Source organism: Drosophila pseudoobscura, chromosome 4 (genome assembly GCF_009870125.1).
Source record: "Drosophila pseudoobscura strain MV-25-SWS-2005 chromosome 4, UCI_Dpse_MV25, whole genome shotgun sequence".
In the NCBI taxonomy this organism is placed as follows: Eukaryota; Metazoa; Arthropoda; class Insecta; order Diptera; family Drosophilidae; genus Drosophila; species Drosophila pseudoobscura.
Genome location: NC_046681.1, coordinates 12,305,793 through 12,326,014, shown reverse-complemented (window position 1 = coordinate 12,326,014; position 20,222 = coordinate 12,305,793). Strand labels below are relative to the sequence as shown.

General features: G+C 42.2%; 2 protein-coding genes across 6 annotated transcripts in view; one reads left to right on the top strand and one right to left on the bottom strand.

Annotated features, from left to right (window-relative positions):
• Positions 1–20,222, top strand: part of LOC4818057 (chaoptin) — a 75,226-nt gene that overhangs the window by 37,183 nt on the left and 17,821 nt on the right. For all 5 annotated transcript variants that reach the window (XM_033379826.1, XM_033379827.1, XM_033379825.1 and 2 more), the window contains exons 2-3: positions 6,998–7,299; positions 15,387–15,531. In XM_033379826.1, the coding sequence (XP_033235717.1) occupies positions 6,999–7,299; positions 15,387–15,531 (446 nt within the window). In that variant the 5' untranslated portion in view covers position 6,998. The remainder of the gene's footprint in view (positions 1–6,997; positions 7,300–15,386; positions 15,532–20,222) is intronic.
• On the bottom strand, positions 4,002–4,671 carry LOC6903457 (uncharacterized). Its single transcript, XM_002132300.3, has 2 exons — positions 4,529–4,671; positions 4,002–4,473 (listed from the first exon to the last, which is right to left on the bottom strand). The coding sequence occupies exons 1-2, from the start codon at positions 4,542–4,544 to the stop codon at positions 4,037–4,039; spliced, it is 453 nt and encodes a 150-aa protein (XP_002132336.2). The 5' UTR covers positions 4,545–4,671; the 3' UTR covers positions 4,002–4,036.

The window sequence follows — 20,222 nt, the reverse complement described above, 5'->3', positions numbered from 1 at the left end:
GATTGGAGCTTTGGGAGGATGGACCGACCCTTTTTTACCCGGTGGAGGGGGGTGGGGGGGGGCAGGGCAAACAACATAATAATTTCAACAGAAGGCAACTATAAGAGTGCGCCACATGTGGCGACCCCTGTGGCCATGCCCCTTTCCATCTCCAACCCCATCCGCGCCACTTAGGTGCGAATGGGTGCATATTTATGGATACAGATACTGAGATACTCAGCAGAAAAGATACATTTATTGCTATGCCATAAACTTTGAGTAATAAATTTTATTTTTATTGTTCTGACTGACTCCCGTTGACTGACTGGCTGGCTGGCTGGCTGGATGGCTGGATGGCTGGGTTCAGAGTTTGAGTTTCAGCAAAGAAATCACCTTGTTAGGGAGTGCTAGTGGCAGGAGATGGTACGTGGGGAGGACGGTGTTCAGGGACGGGGTGCACTGCCAAATTGGCATATTTATGACCCAACGCCAGTTTCACGGAAGGCGCTGCCAAAATAGCAAAAAGCGATAAACGACACTTGAATGAACTGACTGTACTTTGGATATGCGAGTGTGTGTGTGTGTGGATGCATCTTTTAGTGTGCGTGTGTGTGATTTATATGGCCAAGCAATTGTAGCCAATCCCTTACTGCAGGCTAACATATTTTTTAGAGCGCCTCACAAGATGAATGTATCTTAAAGTTTGCGGCGCTCTCTGCTAATGGTTTCATAAAACCCAATCCGTTGCATATGTGCAAGTCAAGCGCCCCAAAGATGGATCGTTTTGCATCTGTCAAGGTGTGATATGAGAGTGGAAGAGCTATAGCCGGGCACACACTTGGAAGTAGTTTGTGGAGCGTCTAAAGGGGATTCGATGATGGGAAATTGTTTAAAGAAGTTATTCGTTTTTGGATATATGTAAAAAAGTGGTAGTTAGGAGTAGATGTATAGATTAATGGATATTTCTTGATGGATATATAGATACTTTTGTAGTGTTTATTCCAGTAAAAATTCATTATTTTTCCCCTCAAGAGATGCTCATTGATTCGCAAACTGAGGTTTTATCCCTGTTATATATGATCCTTAAGTAATAAATACCCATACCCATAATCAAGATTGGGTCCCTTGCAAAACCCCAGTCTGGCAACACCCTAAATGTTAATGACGTCCATAGAATGGCTAATAAATATACCCAAAAACAATAAATACTCTGTATTATTCATGCCATAAACTGGTTACACAAGTTTCGACAGGCTTTCATCTCCCAGAACCCTCAAAGCTAATATTGTTACTAGCCAGAAAAAACCCTGGTAATCCTCCGCCGACTGGCAACGCCCTGCACAAAACAAAAAAAAAACTGTACTCTAATAGAGGAAAGCATTTCCCTAACGCCCAAACGCTTTAGCCGGCAGGAAGCAGGAAGCAAAAAACAAAAGCAAACAGTTTTCGTGAACTTTTTCGGGGTGGAGGGGGGGCAAACCTTAATTGACTTGACGCCGATTAACTGAAATGTATCTTGAAGATACATACATACCATACAGGAGTATGGTATGTGGCATGGCTCGTCGGCCACACCTCAACCTTTTTCATGTTCGGCTGCGTTAAATACACGCTCACAGTTTGTTAAGTTCGTTTAAAGTTTTGATCCCCGTCTGAGCGGGGCGGCCTTAAAATTATTTTTATTTGTTTTGTTGTTGGGCAAAAGCTCTGCCTCATCCGTAACCTTCACCAGTGCAACAGCGGGCGAAGCAGGAGCTGTGTGGAGCAGCTTATGGGCTAAATTTAAAACCCACATCCAGGCGGGCGCACACACAGATACGCAGATACACAGATACACGAATGGTGGAAGAGGCAACTTACATATGTTATTATCGCACAAACTCGCAAATTTTCACCAGAGAGTGGCGGAGGGAAGCGACGGGGTGGGGTGGGGCGGGGCGGGGCGAGGCAAGGCTCTGGCAACGACTCCCCAATGAATGCTACGCTTTTTCCTGCTGCGCTGCCTCTGCCACTGCCTCTGCCTTCGCAATAAGCTTCAGAGTCAGTTTTCCAGCAACTACTCGTTACAGTGCGAGGGCGAGTGCGAGTGCGAGTGCCGGAGATCCCCAAAGGAGGACGCTCATCATATTTATCCTGGTCCTGTGTCCAGGTCTTTCCTGCTGTTTGTTTTGCAGCTCGTTGACATTTCATGTCACTGTGTCACCGACATAAAAAATTAAAAGTATAAAAATGATGCAGAGACCTCTGTGATCCCCTCCTCCCACCGCACCAACCTCCGACCGCCCGACCGAGCGACTCTGCAGCTCTGTTTGGGGCAAATCGCTGGCATTATATGCGTAATAAAAACTTGTGGTCTGCCTGGCTGCCTGGCTGCCTGACTGCCGCCTGCCTTCGTGCCGCTTGTTGACCTTTTCGTGGCAGTCAACTCCGGTATCTGCTTCTCCCTTTCTCACTGTTGAATGAGGCAAGATGATGGCCCCAAAGGCTAAGGGAGTGTCGGATGCAGAGGAAGGACACTTTATTGTGTAGTTTGCTCTTTGGCATACTCTTAAAATGCACGAAAAACGGGTATCGGACATTTTATGGGTATTATCAAATGAATGAATAATGAGCCCTACATACTCGTACGAATATGTCAAGATTTAAAGATACCTTGACGTTGATTCGTCAAGAATTATTTCTGTACTTTAAGGCTCCCAATCCTTATTGTTAGGTATTATATTAATATCTATATACGGTCACACCATCCAAGGGATATAGAATAAAAGAGAATCTTGAAGACAACGCGTGCTTAAATCTGAGTGTCAATACACTACACTTATTTTAGCCGAAAAAGTTTAAAAGTATACAAATTTCGAATTAACATACAAATTATAATATCAAAATACATTTTGCAGATGTTCCAGAGGTTAGGCTTTGAGAAAGAGCAGATGTCAAGGACAGTTCCTAAGATACTTAATTTTTTTTAACAATCTTCGTTGATTTGTCTTTGCCTCTGAATTAAGACTATATTTTAAATGGAATATCCATAGAATTGGATAATTATCTGTATCTTAAACATATACCTAAGATTTCTGCACATTTCCTGCCAGTTCGTAATGAACTTTCCAGCGAATTTCCCCTCAAAACTGAGCTCTGGCTTTTTCTATCTTTTTGGTCCTCAGATAAATATATACCTAACGTTTTCTGTTGCTCATCTCTAGCGTTTTTTTCTAAGAGTATCCCAACTTCATCTGACTTGACTTAGTTTCTGTTTAAACATTTTGTTTATTTTGTTGTGCTGTGCTGTAAAAAAGTTTCTGTCGGACACGGTTGAGGGTCAGATGGAAGCCGTCCGTCCGCCTAGCCCGCATCTGCCGGGGTCCCTCAGCTGGGGGGCGTGTGTGCGTGACAGGCGTCGCTCCTGACTGTCTCATAGACCCCTAGACCCCCCCACTCTTGCCCCCACCCCACATTTAGCCCCCTCCCTGACCTGCTGCTGTGTTCTTGGCCCAGAGCGTTGCCTGCTTGCTGGCCGTCTGTCAGCCGACAAGTTAGTCATTTGCCGTATCAAAAAAATACAAAAATAAAACGCAAATAAAAAACTTTTACGACATATTTATCTTTTTCGTTTTTATTTTGTCGTCCGTCCGGCAGCCTCCATCCATCGACTTCGACTTCTTTGACTTTGTGGATGTTTTGTATGTTCTGTGGAAGGTGCACACAAAGGTGGCTACGCACTCAACCGTATGATGTATCATTTGTTTTACATGGTCAAAGGAAAATACTTCGATTTGTCACCATCCTGGTGCTGGCTGCTGGCTGCCTGCTGCCTGCCATAATGAAAAACAATCATCCAGAGTGCCGGGCGGCAAATGGAAAGATCCTCCTGATTGGTTTTTGCCTCCCTCCCCCACATCGTGGCCGAAATGTTATGCCAAGAACATATGGCCAAACAACAGGCGAAAGATTAAGACAAATGTCTCCGATTTGTCCCAATAGATTTATTTATTTATTGAAATTGATCCCCCTCCCCCCCCCCCCCCCACCTATTTGTGTATGTGTGTGTGTAAATCGGTTATTCCTCCTTATCGATATCCATTGACTGGAATATTTCAAGTCTAGCCAAGGTATTGGACAGCCCTGCCATAGGATCATATTGGGCCACTACCGACTCCATTGGCTTTTCGATGGCAGCCTCAAATCTGTTGAGCAATGAGCGACGCGTCTTTGCGAGAGATGGGTTCTTGGCAAGAGCATCCTCCATAGTCTTCGAGACCAGTGGCTTGGGTCCTGCAGTGCGATGCAGATGTCGCTTTGTACAATAGCTTCGACTTGGTCTATAACGGAGACTCTCCAAGTTTAGAAACTCGATCCGCCTCTTCTTTGGCTCGATGTCAAGCGCTTGACGCGTCTTTGAAGTATTCTCATCGTCGAGCGACCTATGGCGTTTGCGGCGTTCAGTATTGCACGAAGAACTTGCCTCTTGCCCCTGGGACTGCTTGAAGTGCTCGTCTATTGGTTAACGTAAAGTCAGGCAAAAGAATTTTAGATTAATATGTGCACTGACCAAGATTCAAGTTCATGATGCCCGGTATTCGTTTTTCTTCTTCAGGGATTCGGATATTTGTCAATTGGAAAAAACTGAACTAGAAAATTCTATCTCCTACCACATCGACTGTCAGCGAAATTGATAACTAATTAGAGATGCACTTCTCACATATCGATTACTTTTCAGGCAATAGGTATCGCGACAAATATACTCGTATTACCAGTACTCCTTATTGCCCCTCTTTGTTTCTCCTTCAAGTGGCCAAAAGGTGTCCCTGCTCTTTGATGTATCGCCATTATTGCAGGCCAAAGCCTATTAACTGTAAAATATATTCCCTCTTTATTTCTCAGTCAAATAAGCCGCTCTTCTGGTCATCGCCTTGCCGGCTCTTTGATGTGGCACTCAGACAGCAGGGGCTTAGCCCCTATTATTATTTCCGTGCCACAGCCGCCTCTTTGAAGCATATTTTATTAATATTCCTATATGCACAATAACATATATTTTACTTATCCCCGAAACTTTGAGGCGACTTGAAAAAACTTGCGGATTTTTCGGCGGGTGGACGGCGAGGGGGGGGGGTGATGGCCAGGGGCTGTGTGTCGGTGGCTCGGTTCGGCTCTCGGTTATATTTTTCGACGCTAGTTTTATGGCTGGTCGTAATGTGCACACCGGTACCCACACTCGAACGCTGGCAAGGTAAACCGCCGGGAGTCTTAAAGCTCAACAATCGTGCTAATGGGCCGTACTCGTCCTCGTCCTTCGTCTCACGTCCTTCATCCTTGTCGCCGTCGCCGTCGTCGTCGTCGTCTGGCGGTGCGGTAGGCCAAAGCCAAAGCCAAAGCCAAAAGTTTTTATTTGTTATTATATACTTTGGCGTGTCAAATAAACATCACACATCTAGCGTACATGAAACATGTTTTATGTGCGACTTCTCTGCATGGATGTGGATGTGGCAGTGGCTGTGGAGGCGCCTCCGTTTCGTCCCCGTGCCGTACGTACGTACGTGTTGTGGTTGCGCACTTTCCTTCCATTCTTTGGTCCCTTTTTTTTTTAAGGCTAGGCACTGCCTGCCATGTGTGTGTGAAAGCCCGAAAGAGAGCCATATATCCCCCCACCCCCCCTGAAGGAAGAGTGTGTCACACGACTGCGGCTCATTTGCATGAGTTGTCGCAGGCTTTTAGTCGAAAACTTCCTCCGTCGTTTCGAGGAGAGCCGAGGTCGCTTTAGCAAAAATATCTACATTGGTTCAACAGTATTTAAAACACAATTAGAGCCACGTTAATTGGCATTGTGCCCTCGGAAAATGGGGTTTGTTTATGCTTTTGTAAAGTTGTTATCACATTTTAATGTTTAAATTGAATCAAATTTCAATTGCAGGCTAATTATGTACCACAGGGTATCACTAGATCATGGCTGACACACAGACTTCGCTACAAAATGAAGAAGCTGAAAAGAAACAAGGCGAGATCGTAGAATATACTTTCTAATTGTATAATCCAAATATGCTTCAATGTATTTATTAATCAAATAAATAAATATTTATATAACACTAGGCGGCAAGCCAGCTCCCGGCTCACTGGCTTGGTTCGCTCGCGCAAATATGAGTAAAATATCGGACGACGAGCCAAAACTGTAGAATAGACAGATGAGTGTAGATGTACAATTAAATTACAAGGATGTAGAGGTACTACTGTAAAAGACTTGGTATCGCAGAAGCTCTCATAGTTTACCGCACTTTACCAACACTATTAATAGTGTTGGTTCCACGCACTTTTCTCTTAGCATTGCCAACACGAATGCTATGTGTTTTCTCTAGGCATTGCCAACACCTAGTGCTGTGTGTTTTCTCTAGGCATTGCCAACACCTAGTGCTGTGCGCTTTCTATAGGCATTGCCAACACCTAGTGCTGTGTGTTTTCTCTAGGCATTGCCAACACCTAGTGCTGTGCGCTTTCTATAGGCATTGCCAACACCTAGTGCTGTGTGTTTTCTCTAGGCATTGCCAACACCTAGTGCTGTGTGTTTTGTCTAGGCATTGCCAACATCTAGTGCTGTGTGTTTTCTCTAGGCATTGCTAACACCTAGTGCTGTGCGCTTTCTATAGGCTTTGCCAACACCTAGTGCTGTGTGCTTTCTCTAGGCATTGCCAACACCTAGTGCTGTGTGCAGTGGGCTTGTCTGGACGTATAGGATTATGTACAGATTGTTTTATTTATTTTTTCTTTAGCCCGAACCACTGTGCGCCTTTGATGCGTGTGAACTAACGTTAATTTTATGCCATTTCATTTGCTTTCGCTTTCCAAACGTGTGATTTATGCAAAGCAGCAACAAATAAACTAATGCCTGAGGGACAAGGTGTCTCTACACTCTGGATTTTTCCATGTGCTGCCCCCAATGCCAGATGTCTTTCTTAAAGCGCCCTCTTAACCACTGATTCAGCCGAGTATTTGAAGCTAATGGAACTTCCTTATTTTCTTTTGGTTTCAGCATGCACCTGTACCTAGTGCTGATCTCCTGTCTGGTGAGCTCAACGCACTGCTGGCAGTTCGATGGCGGAGGTCAGCGATGGTCGAGGAGCACGGCCAGGGTCCTGGCACGGGGACCACCGCCGCCAATGCCGCCAGGAGGCGGCGGAGGCCGAGGATCGGCGGCATTGTTGGGCTCCCAGCAGCAGGACATACTCTATGCCTGTCCACTCAACTCGATGTGCCAGTGCGCCGGGCTGCCCAACGAGACCAGCACGCTGATTGAGATTAATTGCAACGAGGTGGCACTGTACAAGTTTCCAGGTAAGAGACAGGACACGAGATACCACTCTCCCTGCCCCAACCCCACCCCATTCTCCCTGCCACACGTGAGTGTCTGTGCATCGGCTGTCAATGTGTGTCTGTCCCCTCCCTCGAGCCCTGTCTCGCCCCTCTTATTTATGTGGCAAATATTTTCATTGCCAGTTGGTCATAAATTGCCTTGGCCACGTAGCCCGTAATGAAAAGACTTTTGTTTTGTCCTGGCTAGCAATCTGCCCGTCCCCCTCCCCCTCCCCGTCCCCGTCCCCTTTTGGCCTTCTGCCTCGATGGTGTCCCTTTGTCACCCGTCCTTTCCTTTGTGCTTTTATGCCTGCCTGCAGCGGCAAGAATGTAATTTTTTAATGAAGCCTCAAACGGCTTTGTCGTGGGCCACAAACAAAATGAAATCTTACATTTAAGTTTGCCAATTAGTTGTAAAAATAAAGTTTTATTTTATTTCATTTTATTTGCTTCTTTTGCTGGCAGTCTGTCGTTTGGTCCCTCTCTCTGGTTGTGTGCCTTTTGGGGCAAAGTTCTGTAACGATTGCTGTGGCAAATTCCACGCTAATTTCGGTAGTTTTTTATACCCATTATTTGTAGAGGGTGAGGGTATGTTCACGATTGGCAGCACAAGAGCGAGCCAGGAGCTTCCTGACTTGAATTTTAGATACTGTCTACAGATGTTTCCTTTTTTTTTACATAACGATCCACTAAAGAGGACTGTAATAATTCTGAAAAATGTAGTGTTTATAAGAATAGCTCGATAAATATAGGAAATACTGTCTTATACAAAAACAAAATGGATATTTTATCTCCTAACTTTGTAGATCTCTCCCCCTATAGTAGGTATCTCCAAAGTCGCGAAACACTCTCCTTTCCAGCATTATTTTATGCTCTTTTTTTAAGTAATGAATGAATGGCAAGTTTCCATAGTTCCATTGTCGTTTTCCCATTTCCATTTCCATTTGCCCCCCACAAAAATGTTGCTCATTGCTGAGGCTTTCTTCTCTACCTCCCTACCGATGTCTCTTGCTCTCTCTGTGTGTGTGTGTGAGAATCTCTCGCGTTGAAATTATTAGCATTCTACTACCTTCTGATGTTCCTTTTCTTCCGCAATACTCGGAACAACTGTGACACGCCCACAGAGTCCACAGAGTCGTGGGTTCGACGGTTTTATTTTTTTTTTTTGGCAAAAAGTTACCGCAAAAGTTGGAAAAAATGAAAATAAGAGAAACAAAATAATAAACAAAGTTGTTGACTGGCAAAACACACAAAAATTGGCCAGACATTGGCAGAAGGATGCGGCACCGGAGAGAGAGAGAGAGAGAGAACGAATACTATTGAAAAGTTTGTCTCTTGTTTGGAGGTCCTCTCGCCGGAGGAGTCGCCACTCCGCATTGGCAATTTATCCTTCGCTTCTTATGGAAAACTTTTCAATTGCATCTGCATTGGCATTTGCCTTAATGAAAAACTTTCCGATATTATGGATAATCAAATTAAAAATTAAAATTAATTCTATGCCCGCAAATGAAATAGGAAATTATTAGTTCTATATATTCATCAATACCCGAATCGTATAATTTTATAGTGTTTTTAATAAGCAAACTTTCCAATATTATAGATAATTAAATGCCAAAAATTCTATGGAAAATGTGTACACTTTTTCTATAGAACCCAAAAAAATCAAATTCCTTTTCTCTTCTTATTTTTAATACCACTCAAAATTGCTCCTTCAATGAATGCCAACAAAATATGCAGATGTCTCTATATATATATATATTTTTGTCGACGTTGATGGCGATGTCAACGACAACGATTGCATTCGAGCAGCAGAAGAAATGTTGCAGTTGGAAAACTTTTGGCAATTAGCAATTCTAATGCAAACGAAGAGAAAGTCAGAGTCACAGAAAGAGAGAAAGGAAAATCATAGTTTTTTCTCTGCTTTTACCCAGAAAACACTTTGGTTGACAGCCTGGCTAATTGCGTGCCACGGCCCCTGCCCCCGCCCCCGCCCCCGCCTTCGCCTCCGCCTTCCTCATCGAAGCGACTTCCTGGCTAGATGGCTGGCTGGCTGGTTGGCTGGCTGGCTGGTTGGCTAGTTGGTATGTCACCATGTGGTCCAGCAGCAACCGAAAAAAGGAAGCACAAATATGCACCCAGAAATACTTGTAGAGACGATGGGGCCGCAGCCACCAGGGGATGCGCCCCTCAATGACAAGTTGAAAAATTCATTAAAAATTCTCCAAAAAATATCTCTCTGTGCGTCTGTCTATCTGTCTGTCTGTCTGTTCCCTGTGCCACACAGAGCAAATATGCAGAGGGTGCAGATTGGTCCTTCCTGAGTATGTCCGTAATTTAATGTTGAATTTCTATTGTCCATTGCTCATGTGAAAGAATGGGGGCAAATGAACAAAACAAAAAAAAAAATATAGATTGTGTTGCAATTTAGATTTATTTTTAATGTTTCATTTTAGGGGCCCCTTCTTTTGTCTCTGTCTCCCCCTGTGGGGCTGTCTCCCTTGGTAATTTTCACGCTTGGCCAGAAGCATTTTGCTGAGAGGCCCAGAGGCCTGGCTGGGCTGCTGCTAGCCCTACGTTCTTCGATTTGGCCGCAATTTTCCTGCCGAAACTATTTTTCGTAGCAACCGAAAAACGAAAATGAACGTCGACAGTTTGCCCACATGCCGCACGTTTCCTGTGTCCAGTGTCGTCCTTTTTTTTCTTCTTTTTTGTTGTTGGCTTCAGGACACAAACTATATGGATATAAATGGAAGCTTCCTATTCCCACGCTCTCTCTATGGGAGAGGTTTTGCCCTGTCTTTAGCCCCCTTCCTGAATGCCTGGCCAAAACAATAACTTTTCAGCTGACGTAATCTTCATCAACACACACACACACACACACAGACACACATGCACACAGGCTGGCAATGTTGGGGGTCTAGGTTTTTGTTAACCGAAGGGTTGTCTTTAGTTGAGGTATAGAATAGAAATTGGTCCAATAGCAGACTCGAAATTCAACTCCTTTTGAGCTCTCGCAAACAGTTTGCATATCGTTTTGAGTGACTCTGCTTTTTCCATAAAAATAGACAGAAATGCTATGAAATTAAATACAATTGAAAGGAAAAACTCAAATTAATATTAATTAGAAACTATAAATATTTATTACTTAGAAGAATAAAGTGTTTCTCATATTTTAAGGGGACTACAGATGGGTTTAAGGGATAAAAACATAGCTAGACTTAAATCATGTAGATTAAAAAATTATACTGTGGATATCTGTCACTCATTTCTCAATATTCAGCATTAAATTGATTTGATCACAGTCTGGGAGATCTTCATCTATGTACTCGATAAAATGGCATAATATTATCTAAAATCCATATTTAAATTAAATATACGGTTTTTAAATAAAAATATAGTGAAATTAATTAGTATTTACTTTGATTTAAATATAAATGTATTAATAAGTCTTTTTAATACGGCTCATATTTAATCTAAATATAAAATACTTAAAAATAAATAAATTAAATGGAATTTGTAGGAAATATATTTAATTTAAATAGGAAATTTCTTTTAAATGCTATAAGCCCTTTGAATTTATTTTCATCATTAAGTGAGCATTATAGATGTTTAGAAATTCATGGAAACCAATTTTGACCAATCGGTCTTATGTCAGATATATGAATATTATAATAATCTGATCTTGGAGGATCTGCCGTATTTATTTATTAATTTAACAAACAATTAACTGCTAATAATGCACTTGGATACTAAACGAATTATGGATAAATAAAGGAGAATAGGAAAGAAAAGAATTTACAAGCTTGCTAAGTCTAGGTGATTGTAAATATTACGGTCTATAATCTTAAGGAATAGGTCAGGGGATAGATATAGATTTTTAATGCCAAGGACAGACTATAAAACCTTATTGCGAGTGCAAAATAATTGAAAATATTTCTTTGGCTTATTATTTTGTTTATTTGCCTTCCTTGACTATTGCTGATACTACAATTAGGAAATACTTTGCCATTTGACATTTGAAAATATTTCGCTGTTTGTCTAAAGAGTTTCGCAACAAAACTATTATCTTTTAGTTATTATGTAAGCCTTTACGGACAGACAGACAGCTTAGACTTACGTAAAGCTTTTCAATAAGATTGCACATTTGACTACGAATATTATTTACTATTTTAACTTTTGAGTGGCTTTTCCTTTCGTGGTTATTTGATATAGGCAATTGGCAAATATTTTATAACTATTTCAATAATTATGTAAGTCTTTCGTTTTGCTTCTGCCAAATTTATTTACACTTAAATTTTGTTCGAAAATATTTTGTTTACTTTATTAAGTCTGTGATTAAATTGATACGGTATTTTTTGGGGAATTATTTTGTTATTTGTATAATTATTTTGTCTCACTTTGATTTAATTCAAGTCATGGATATGTATATTTGTGGAAACTTTTGATGAGATAATTGTTGGATTTTTATGTGTCCACAGCTCGTTAGGTATTCCTTCTTGGATCTCCTTCGTTCTCTTTCCCTTCACGGACACTTTATTGTTTGTTTTTTGTTTTATTAAGTTTCACTCCCGCCCCCGGATATATGTATATGTATATGTATATGGTTGGCCCGGAGAGGGAGTTGAATAAACACTTGGCAAGTGACGCAAAACGAGAGACGAGAGCGTTGAACGTGAATGTTGAATGTTGAAACGTGGAGGCGACTACGTACAGAGAGTGGTCTTTGCCTGGCAGCAAGAGTAAATAAATAAATATGCTTGGCATTTTGTCAGAGAATTGACTTGAGGCCATAAAATACAAGCCAAACGTACGATGGACGGATGGTGGCTCCAACAGTGGCCATAGTGGATCCATACTCCGACACCCCATTCCCCAGCCCCATTCCCCAGCCCCATTTCCACCCCCCAAAGTTCATTTCAGCTCTTGGCCCTTCAGGCATCGGACTAGTAGAAGTTTATTAACGCCATATGTGCTGTAGTTGGTGTTGGTGTTGGTTCTTCGGGTTGGTTTGTCCACTCATAACAAAACACTGGCAACAACAGCTTAGATATGCACACACACACCCTATATAAACGGATATATGTATGTACACGTCTGTCCATCCATATAGTATATTCCTATATGGATATATTGTTGCTTGACTTGCATGGCGAATGCGCCTGGCCACGTGTTTGCTGGGTCCTTGCTCTTGGGGTCAGGGCGAGAGCGCACACGCGTGTCAACAGGGCGTATGATTAATATTGTATTAATATGCGATATGTAATTAAGATGTAAGCTGGCTCTGTTTTGTGCTTATACTACTGTTTGTAGGCGGGCCAACCACCTAAAATATATGTTTGCCGTACGTGTGTACGGGGCGTACACATCGACACATGGTGTCTGCTGTAAAGGGAAACCACAATTTAAAGCCTGTCAGCGATTCGATCTTGATCTTTGTGCTTAAAGTACATCCATCTATTCCCTTTCATTAAGGGAGCCATAACTTGTGGAAGATCGAAGTTTAAAGTTAAGTGGAGTTTGATTTAGTTTCGTTTAGTGTCTGTCAAAGTCAAAGTCTGGGAACTGTCCAGAGCAGAGCTCTCATTATGAACGTCATTCGCCAAAGTCAGTCCACCAAAGAAATAAAAATCCTCTCTTTCGCAGAGCAACTTTTGATTGTTTGAAATGAGTTTTTCTAATGAATAAATTCTTTAGAATTATTATTTAGTAGCGTCTGCACATAAAATAAGTTTCCAACTGGTTTTTAATGAATTTCCCCAGAATTGCCCCAGCCCCCTTTCAGAGCAGGGTCCTCAATTTTTATGTGACTCAAGCCGGGGAGCCGGGGGCCCGGGGGAGACATCAACGCCGCAATTAAATTACGATTCGTTGAGCATGTGTTAATTAAACAGGGGCCACAGCAGCAGCAGCAGCAGAGAGCAGGAGCTGGCAGCTGACAGAGAGCAGCACTCCCGGGGAGTCCTTGGAGTGCCTGAAGCGTGGATGGCGTTGCTCTCAAAGGAATTGGTCACCCAAGGCGAGTCCTCACATGAAATTGGAACTCCTGACAAACGCACACACACACGCACACAGAGACCAGGGAGACAGGGAGTGAGAGAGGGGGAGGGAGGGAGACAGGGCAACCAAGGGTGACCATGTGTTTTAGCCTGATTATGGTAACGCCGCTACGACTGTCCGAAGGGAATTTCCATGTCATGCTTGTCAACTTAAATTATGGCCTGACCTTACCTTAAGCATTCCATGAAGGAGTGGATTGGTATGCTCCTGCCGTGGGCATACAGTCGGAGCAGGAGATCTTCTCCATCATAGAAGAAATATCTTTCTTTTTTTTGTTTGTAGTGCTGTGTCCTTCCCGAGTGGCGTGACGTGTCTTTCCCGCTCTGCTCAGAATACGTGTGCGAGTGCAAGGGGGGGTGGGGGCAACGCCGTAGCACTGGCAGAGCAACTGACGTGCAACATGAAAATGCACTTTTCGCTTTTAATTGAAAAATTTCCTCCTTTTTTGTCGGTTCGTTGTTTTGTGAATTGTCATTTTCGGCTTTTTTTTTAGAGAGAGCGAGAGTGAGAGAGAGTGAGTGACTGAGTGAGTGAAAGATGGGGTCAGAGAAGGGGGGAGGGCGGGGGATGGTAGATGGATATCCATTTTTAGTTAGCAGGTTTTCAAACGCATACATTATGCATGGGTATTCCAATTTGTATCTGCGTATCTCGTGGATACGCCGCGTTAAAGTCAAAGCGAAATGCCCGACTGAGCACAGATTGTATCACACGGCCGATTGACAGACTGCCTGACTGACTGACTGACAGACTGACTGACTGACTGACTGATGTGGCCATGAACTGAATGTTTAACCAAAAAGCGAAAACCGTGGCGCAAAACTTGACTGCGGAGCGAAATAATTAAACATCAATTTGATCAGTTCAAACCAAAATAAAAAATGCACATAGTAAAAAATCAAAAAGCCACACAATAAAGCCAGCAGCCAGCAGCAGCAACAACAGAATCTCTGACCAACAATTGATTGTTTCTTATAAATATTCAATGGCACAGAAAGTGCAGAATTCAATCGCTCAATGTTTTGCCTATTTTTGCCATATGTTTTTTTTTGTTCTGTTTCCTGCTGCGTGGAATATTTAATAGTGCCAATAGTGCGCTGATGGAACTTTAGTGCGGTTTGGTTTTCAATTGATAAAGTTCCGCTTGGCTCTGGGGTAAAATTGCAGAAAACTGCTCTGGGGGTAACAATTTTTAAATAGAATTTCATTTATGCGTTTCATTCATAAACTCAAAATATAGCCCAAAATCTCGCTCGCTCTTTCTCTTTCTCTCGCTCTGCGGCTCTCATGAATAATTGAGAATCCCGAAGGGCAATTGAATTTTTTCGCTCTTCCCCCATGGCACATCCCCTCATGTGGCATTCAAAACATTTTGGTTAACTTCCTAATCGATTTGGCCATTGGCCCATAAAAATTTAATAAAACGAGCGAATCGAGTACGGGCAAGATTCATTGTTATACGCCAGCAAGATGTCACTGTCTTTGGCCATAGACATGAAATGGAATTTGTTTCGGCTGTCCTGCTGCTTGCCGGCTGTCCTGGTCCGGCTTTGTCCTCATCCGGGTCCTGGGCCGCTGGCGCTCGAATATGGCGAGCGTGGTGAGCACTCCTCCCCGCTCGGTCCATTGTCTGATGCCACGCTGATGACCCATTTGCCTTAACGCGTCGGCGATCAAAACTGCCAAAACAAAAGCCATCATCGTTAGACAGGGAAAGATGGACCATAGATGGGGGTCGCTACACATCCTGGTACACTGGGTGTTCCCTCTTTTATGGCAAGCGCTTCGAATGCCGTTTAAAATCAATTTGAATGATGAACTGATGGTTGGTTCATCGCTGCGAGGACTCTCTCGCGCTCTCACTTTGTGGCGGTTACGCCAGTGCTTGGGACTATACTCGTATCCAATATCCAACCACTTCCAATTTCCCAGCTCTCCCTCTATGTACTTAACGTTCTTACCACCATCTCATCTCCCCATCTATCTATCTGCTATCTTTTGGTTTCGCACAGAGTTCATGCACAGCAGCGTGCGGTATATCGAAATGTCCAACACACATCTGCAGAGTGTCGACGATGAGACATTCCAGGGACTGCGCCTCAAGACACTGAAGCTAATCGACAACGAGCTGCAGGACATATCCGAGCGGAGTTTCAGGTGAGTGTAAAAGAAGAAAACGGGGGCGAACGGGGGAGAGTGCTGACTCATATGGGTGACCCAGAACCCCCCACTCATGCACCTGGTCCTGCTCCATAGAGGAATGATGACAGGACAGGTTACCCACTAAAAGCGAGTGAGCCTATGACCCGTTTTTCATCCCAAAGAATGAGGTGAGGTGTGGAGTGTGGTATATGGCGGCGGCATGTGTGTGTGTCTGAAGAGTAAAGAGTGTTTTTGCGCTTTGTATATTTTTTACACTCGTACGGAAAACTGCAAGTTGTAAAAAAGGCGTAAAATTAAGTTTAACAAAGCGTGGGGGGGGGGCGGCGCTCTGGGATGTGTGTTTGGGATGGTAGATTTTGGCGCGCTGCGCGGAGAATGGCTCGCAGTGGGGCACTCAGGCTGAAAATGCAAGCGGGAAATGCAAACTCACACACGCAGCGGGAAAATTCAACAAAAACGAGCGAGAGAGAAGGAGAGAGAGAGAGAGAGAGCGTGGAACAAGAACGGAAGGAACAACTTTCAAGCGCTATTTGTTTGAGTGTAAATAATCACAAAAAGAGAAAAACGTGTGCAAAGAGAAGCCAGCGAGAGCAGAAAATTAAAGATATGCCAGGACCGAAAGTATTTGTACTCTAAAAGACTGCAATTTCAAAGAAAAATACCTTTCTTTTCATTGTAAATTAACTTTGGTTAATTACACAGACGGGTATTACGTGTCCAGGTGTAGGGAACGTCGAACTGGAAGCATTTCCGACTGCATTTTGGAATTTTATTCATTCATCCGGATCATTCGTCCTGTCTGGTGCTTTTCAAACCGTTTCCTGGGGGGTTTTAAAGGATCTAATCAGGATAAAAACTGCCACTTTATTATATTAATAACTGTTATAACCGATAGATCACAAATATATATTACTTTACTTTACTTAATTTAAAAATAATATTATTATTATTACAAATTTTAAAAATTGATAAATGATTTTTATTTATTACTTTTTTTTATTATTTATAAGGTATTTTTATATTACATTTTTTTCTCATTAAAATCAGAAATAAATTTTTTTTTATCCTTTTACAAAAATTATAATGGATATAAAAAATATGATAAAATATTTGTAAATGAAATATTTTTATAATAAAAATCAGAAATACATTTTTGTTTAACTTTATTACAAAAATTATAATGGATATAAAAAAAATTATAAAATATTTGTAAATTAAATATTTTGATAATCAAAAAATAAATAAATATTTTATATTAAAAAAATTATAATTCTAACACACTCCGATTATAAAAGCATTTTGCAATAATTCTGGAAATGTAAACAAATTGGAAATTCTTCAGTCCCATCTTCTTATAATCTTCGGAATCTCTTAGAGACACTTTTTTATCAGGAACATTTAGTTGGGAGGTCCCTGTATTACACAGAATAAACTCGAGCTGTGGCGTTCCCAAGATCTCAAAGAACTCATCGATCTGGAAGGGTAGATCGGGTCCCTTCTTTCCCTTTCATACATTTATTTGAAGAATAACTCGATTACAAAACCATTTAACCCCAAGGATACCCTTTGGAGAAAGTTAACACACGCACGGCAGAGAAATGTGCTTGTTGTGCTGACTGTAGTACAGTGAATACAAGCTCATATTTCGTTAGCTTTTTATGATGCCGCACGCGCACTCACAACGCATCAGGCATTTGACCGAGTCGTCGGTGACGTGCCCCTTTTTTGCCCCAACCCCACGCCCACCCCGAACTCCATGCTTCTGCTAACCGTTTGTGGGAAAGAGATGGCCAAAGAGACTGGTGGGGTGGCGGGAAGGAGAGGGAATGAGTCGACCGCATTTGGCAGCCATTTGGGTTTTCCTTTCCTTTTTATTATATTTTGTTTTTACTCTTCCATCTTCTTATGCGCTTTTTTGTTGCTGCGAAATGAAACGCGAAAATTTTTTAACGAGCACAAAGGGTAACCGGAGTTGGGGTCACGCCCCTTAACCACATGCGGCCGCCCTCCACACAGACACATACGCATAACGTTAGTAAAGTTAAATGGATGCCCACAGTTAACAGTTATTTGCAGTTCTCGGAGAGACAGGGCGGAGGGGAGTGGAGGAGCGGAGCATAAAGAGCATAAGAGGGAGACACAGACAGACATACAGACTATCTGTGGTACACGGTTACACACTCCACCGACATTAAGAATTTAAATCAAACTAATTAATGCTCATAAACCTGGCAAATGTGCTTAAAACCTACCCATCCTCACAGTGCACAGTGCCATCTACCTACTAGTAGTGCCTCCTGCCCCTGCCCCTGCCCCTGCTCCGGCTCCGGCTCCCTGTTTCTCTAACATCTCATCATCCATTGCCATCGCCATCGCCACAGCCACAGCCAGTGCGGCGTCAGTTAATCAAAAAGTTTGTTCAGCGGAACAAAAAAAAAAAGAGAAGAAAACTCCACTCGAGTAAGAAGGAGAGATCAGGACAAGTATAAATGTGCTCTGGGCGGCAAAAAAATATATCATACTGCATGGAAACGGATTATATGTAATCATATAATACACTGGGGGAAAATCCGTCTTACAGAAACTGTTTCAAGGGCTAGTTTCACAGAACAGAGGCCAGGCGAGAAAAGAGAGGAAGCCACCTCTTCGCGACTCTCGAGATGGAGCCAAGGTAAAGGTTATCCAATTTAAATCACAAATTGCAAGACTCAAAAAGGTCTTAAGATTCGATTTTTCTCGGTGTACATGACTACATATGTATGTGTGTATGTATGTATTTATGTTTGTGCATTCCTTTCAGCATTCACTGAAAATTTAAACGAATTGGAAAAGTTTTATTTTTCATTCAAATTACTTAAAGATGGCATTTTTTATGGATATGCTAATGAGTTCTTTAAGGGCTACGCATTAGGTAATCTTATGACAGTTCTTAAAACCGCCTTTAAAATTAAATTCAAATTTTATAGCATTTAATTTTTTATCACTTTTTTATCTTTATTTTATTTGCTTTAAAATATGACCCCTATTTCGGCTCGCTAGAGTTTCCCACGTAATGCCCTCAGGATAAATTAATTTTTAATATTTACTTTAAATGTGTGCCTTAAACCAGTAATATTTGAATTAAATTAAAGTTTTTATTGTGGCAACTTACACTCTTAATTGAATATTATTAAAGTCCGGCAACGGATCTGGGTGAGTCCATCAAAGTTAATATAATTTGAGAGGATTTCCCCGCTTATTTGCGTTTGCGGACCTTAAACAAACACGTGTTTGAGCATCTCTCCGGTTCCGACCGCAAAAACAGGCCCTGGTTAAAGTTGAATGTGCACCTATAGTAAATACCCACGTATGTATGTATGTATGTACATGTGTATGCATATGTGGTATATTTGTATACCTTTATAATACCCATAAAAGGCATATTCAGCAGGTGACTCGATTCCGTTTCGGCTGTGGGCTACGCCAGATGGAAAAGTTCTCATAAATATTTAAATACTTATGTATTTCAAAAATTGCTAATTAATAATTTACAATGCAATGTTGCTAAATTACACACACGCACAACTGTACTGGTGGCCCCCATATGTGTGTGTGCATGCATGTGCGAATGTATTTTTGTTTGTTGTTCCGTGCTTGTTGCGTGCTCGGTGGCAAAGTGCCGTTAAATGCGCACTTGTCCGCTTATTTCATATACATTTCTGAATGACATGCCCGCAGTATCGGTGTGAGAGGGAGTTTGATGGGTAGCGAGGGTCGAACGAGAAAACAGGCAAAATAAATGGATATTTAATGTTCAATGAATGCCCTACAGGTGTAGAATTGTATCCAGATATGAGCTTAAATATTGAATTCCCCAGATACAGAACAATTCCGCTTTCATGTCCTTCCTGTACATGTACAAGTATTTTTGAAGAACTTGAATTAACCCTCGGCTTCTTGGGTTGTACTTATGTACTCGCATGTGCTGCTCGTAGACCCATACAATGTTGCCTATATTTACTTGGGAGACTTTTTGATGACAAACGCATACAAACACACACATATGGACACGCACACGCACACTTACTCAAAACCGAAGCACGCATACACGCAACTTGTTGTTGACCACAAGAAAAACAACAAAAACGACAACTGGACTGGAGATTCAACAACAACAACAACTACAACTACAAAAACGACAACCGGCAAATGGCGACCAAAACGCAAACCGAAAACAGCCGCTAACCACCGACAGTGGATACAAAACGAAAGAGAAGAGCAGGTAGCGCCAGAACAAGGTGCATTGAATAGAAAGGTGACGCCATCTGAGTCAGGTTTGAATTTGGGCAAAGGACAGTGTGGATAGCACTTTCGGATGAGCGGAATATTCAATTTGTGGCTCAGACAATGTGGGCATTCTTTGGCCATGGCAACAATCAGCACTTTCGGATGAGCGGAGTAGAAACGAAGCCGATATAAATATCCGATGTACTTATGTTGTATACGATTTGGTTCGCCACACAACTAGAGTTTTGAGATTTCCCGTATGTTTACACAGGTCGCCTCTTACCAATCAGCACTTTCGGATGAGCGGAATATTCAATATGTGGCTCGTAACCAAGAAACGAAGCCGATGTAAATACCCGATGTACGATTTTGTTCGCCACCCAGAAACCTAATGCTGAATGAGAGTAGTCTCTAAGACT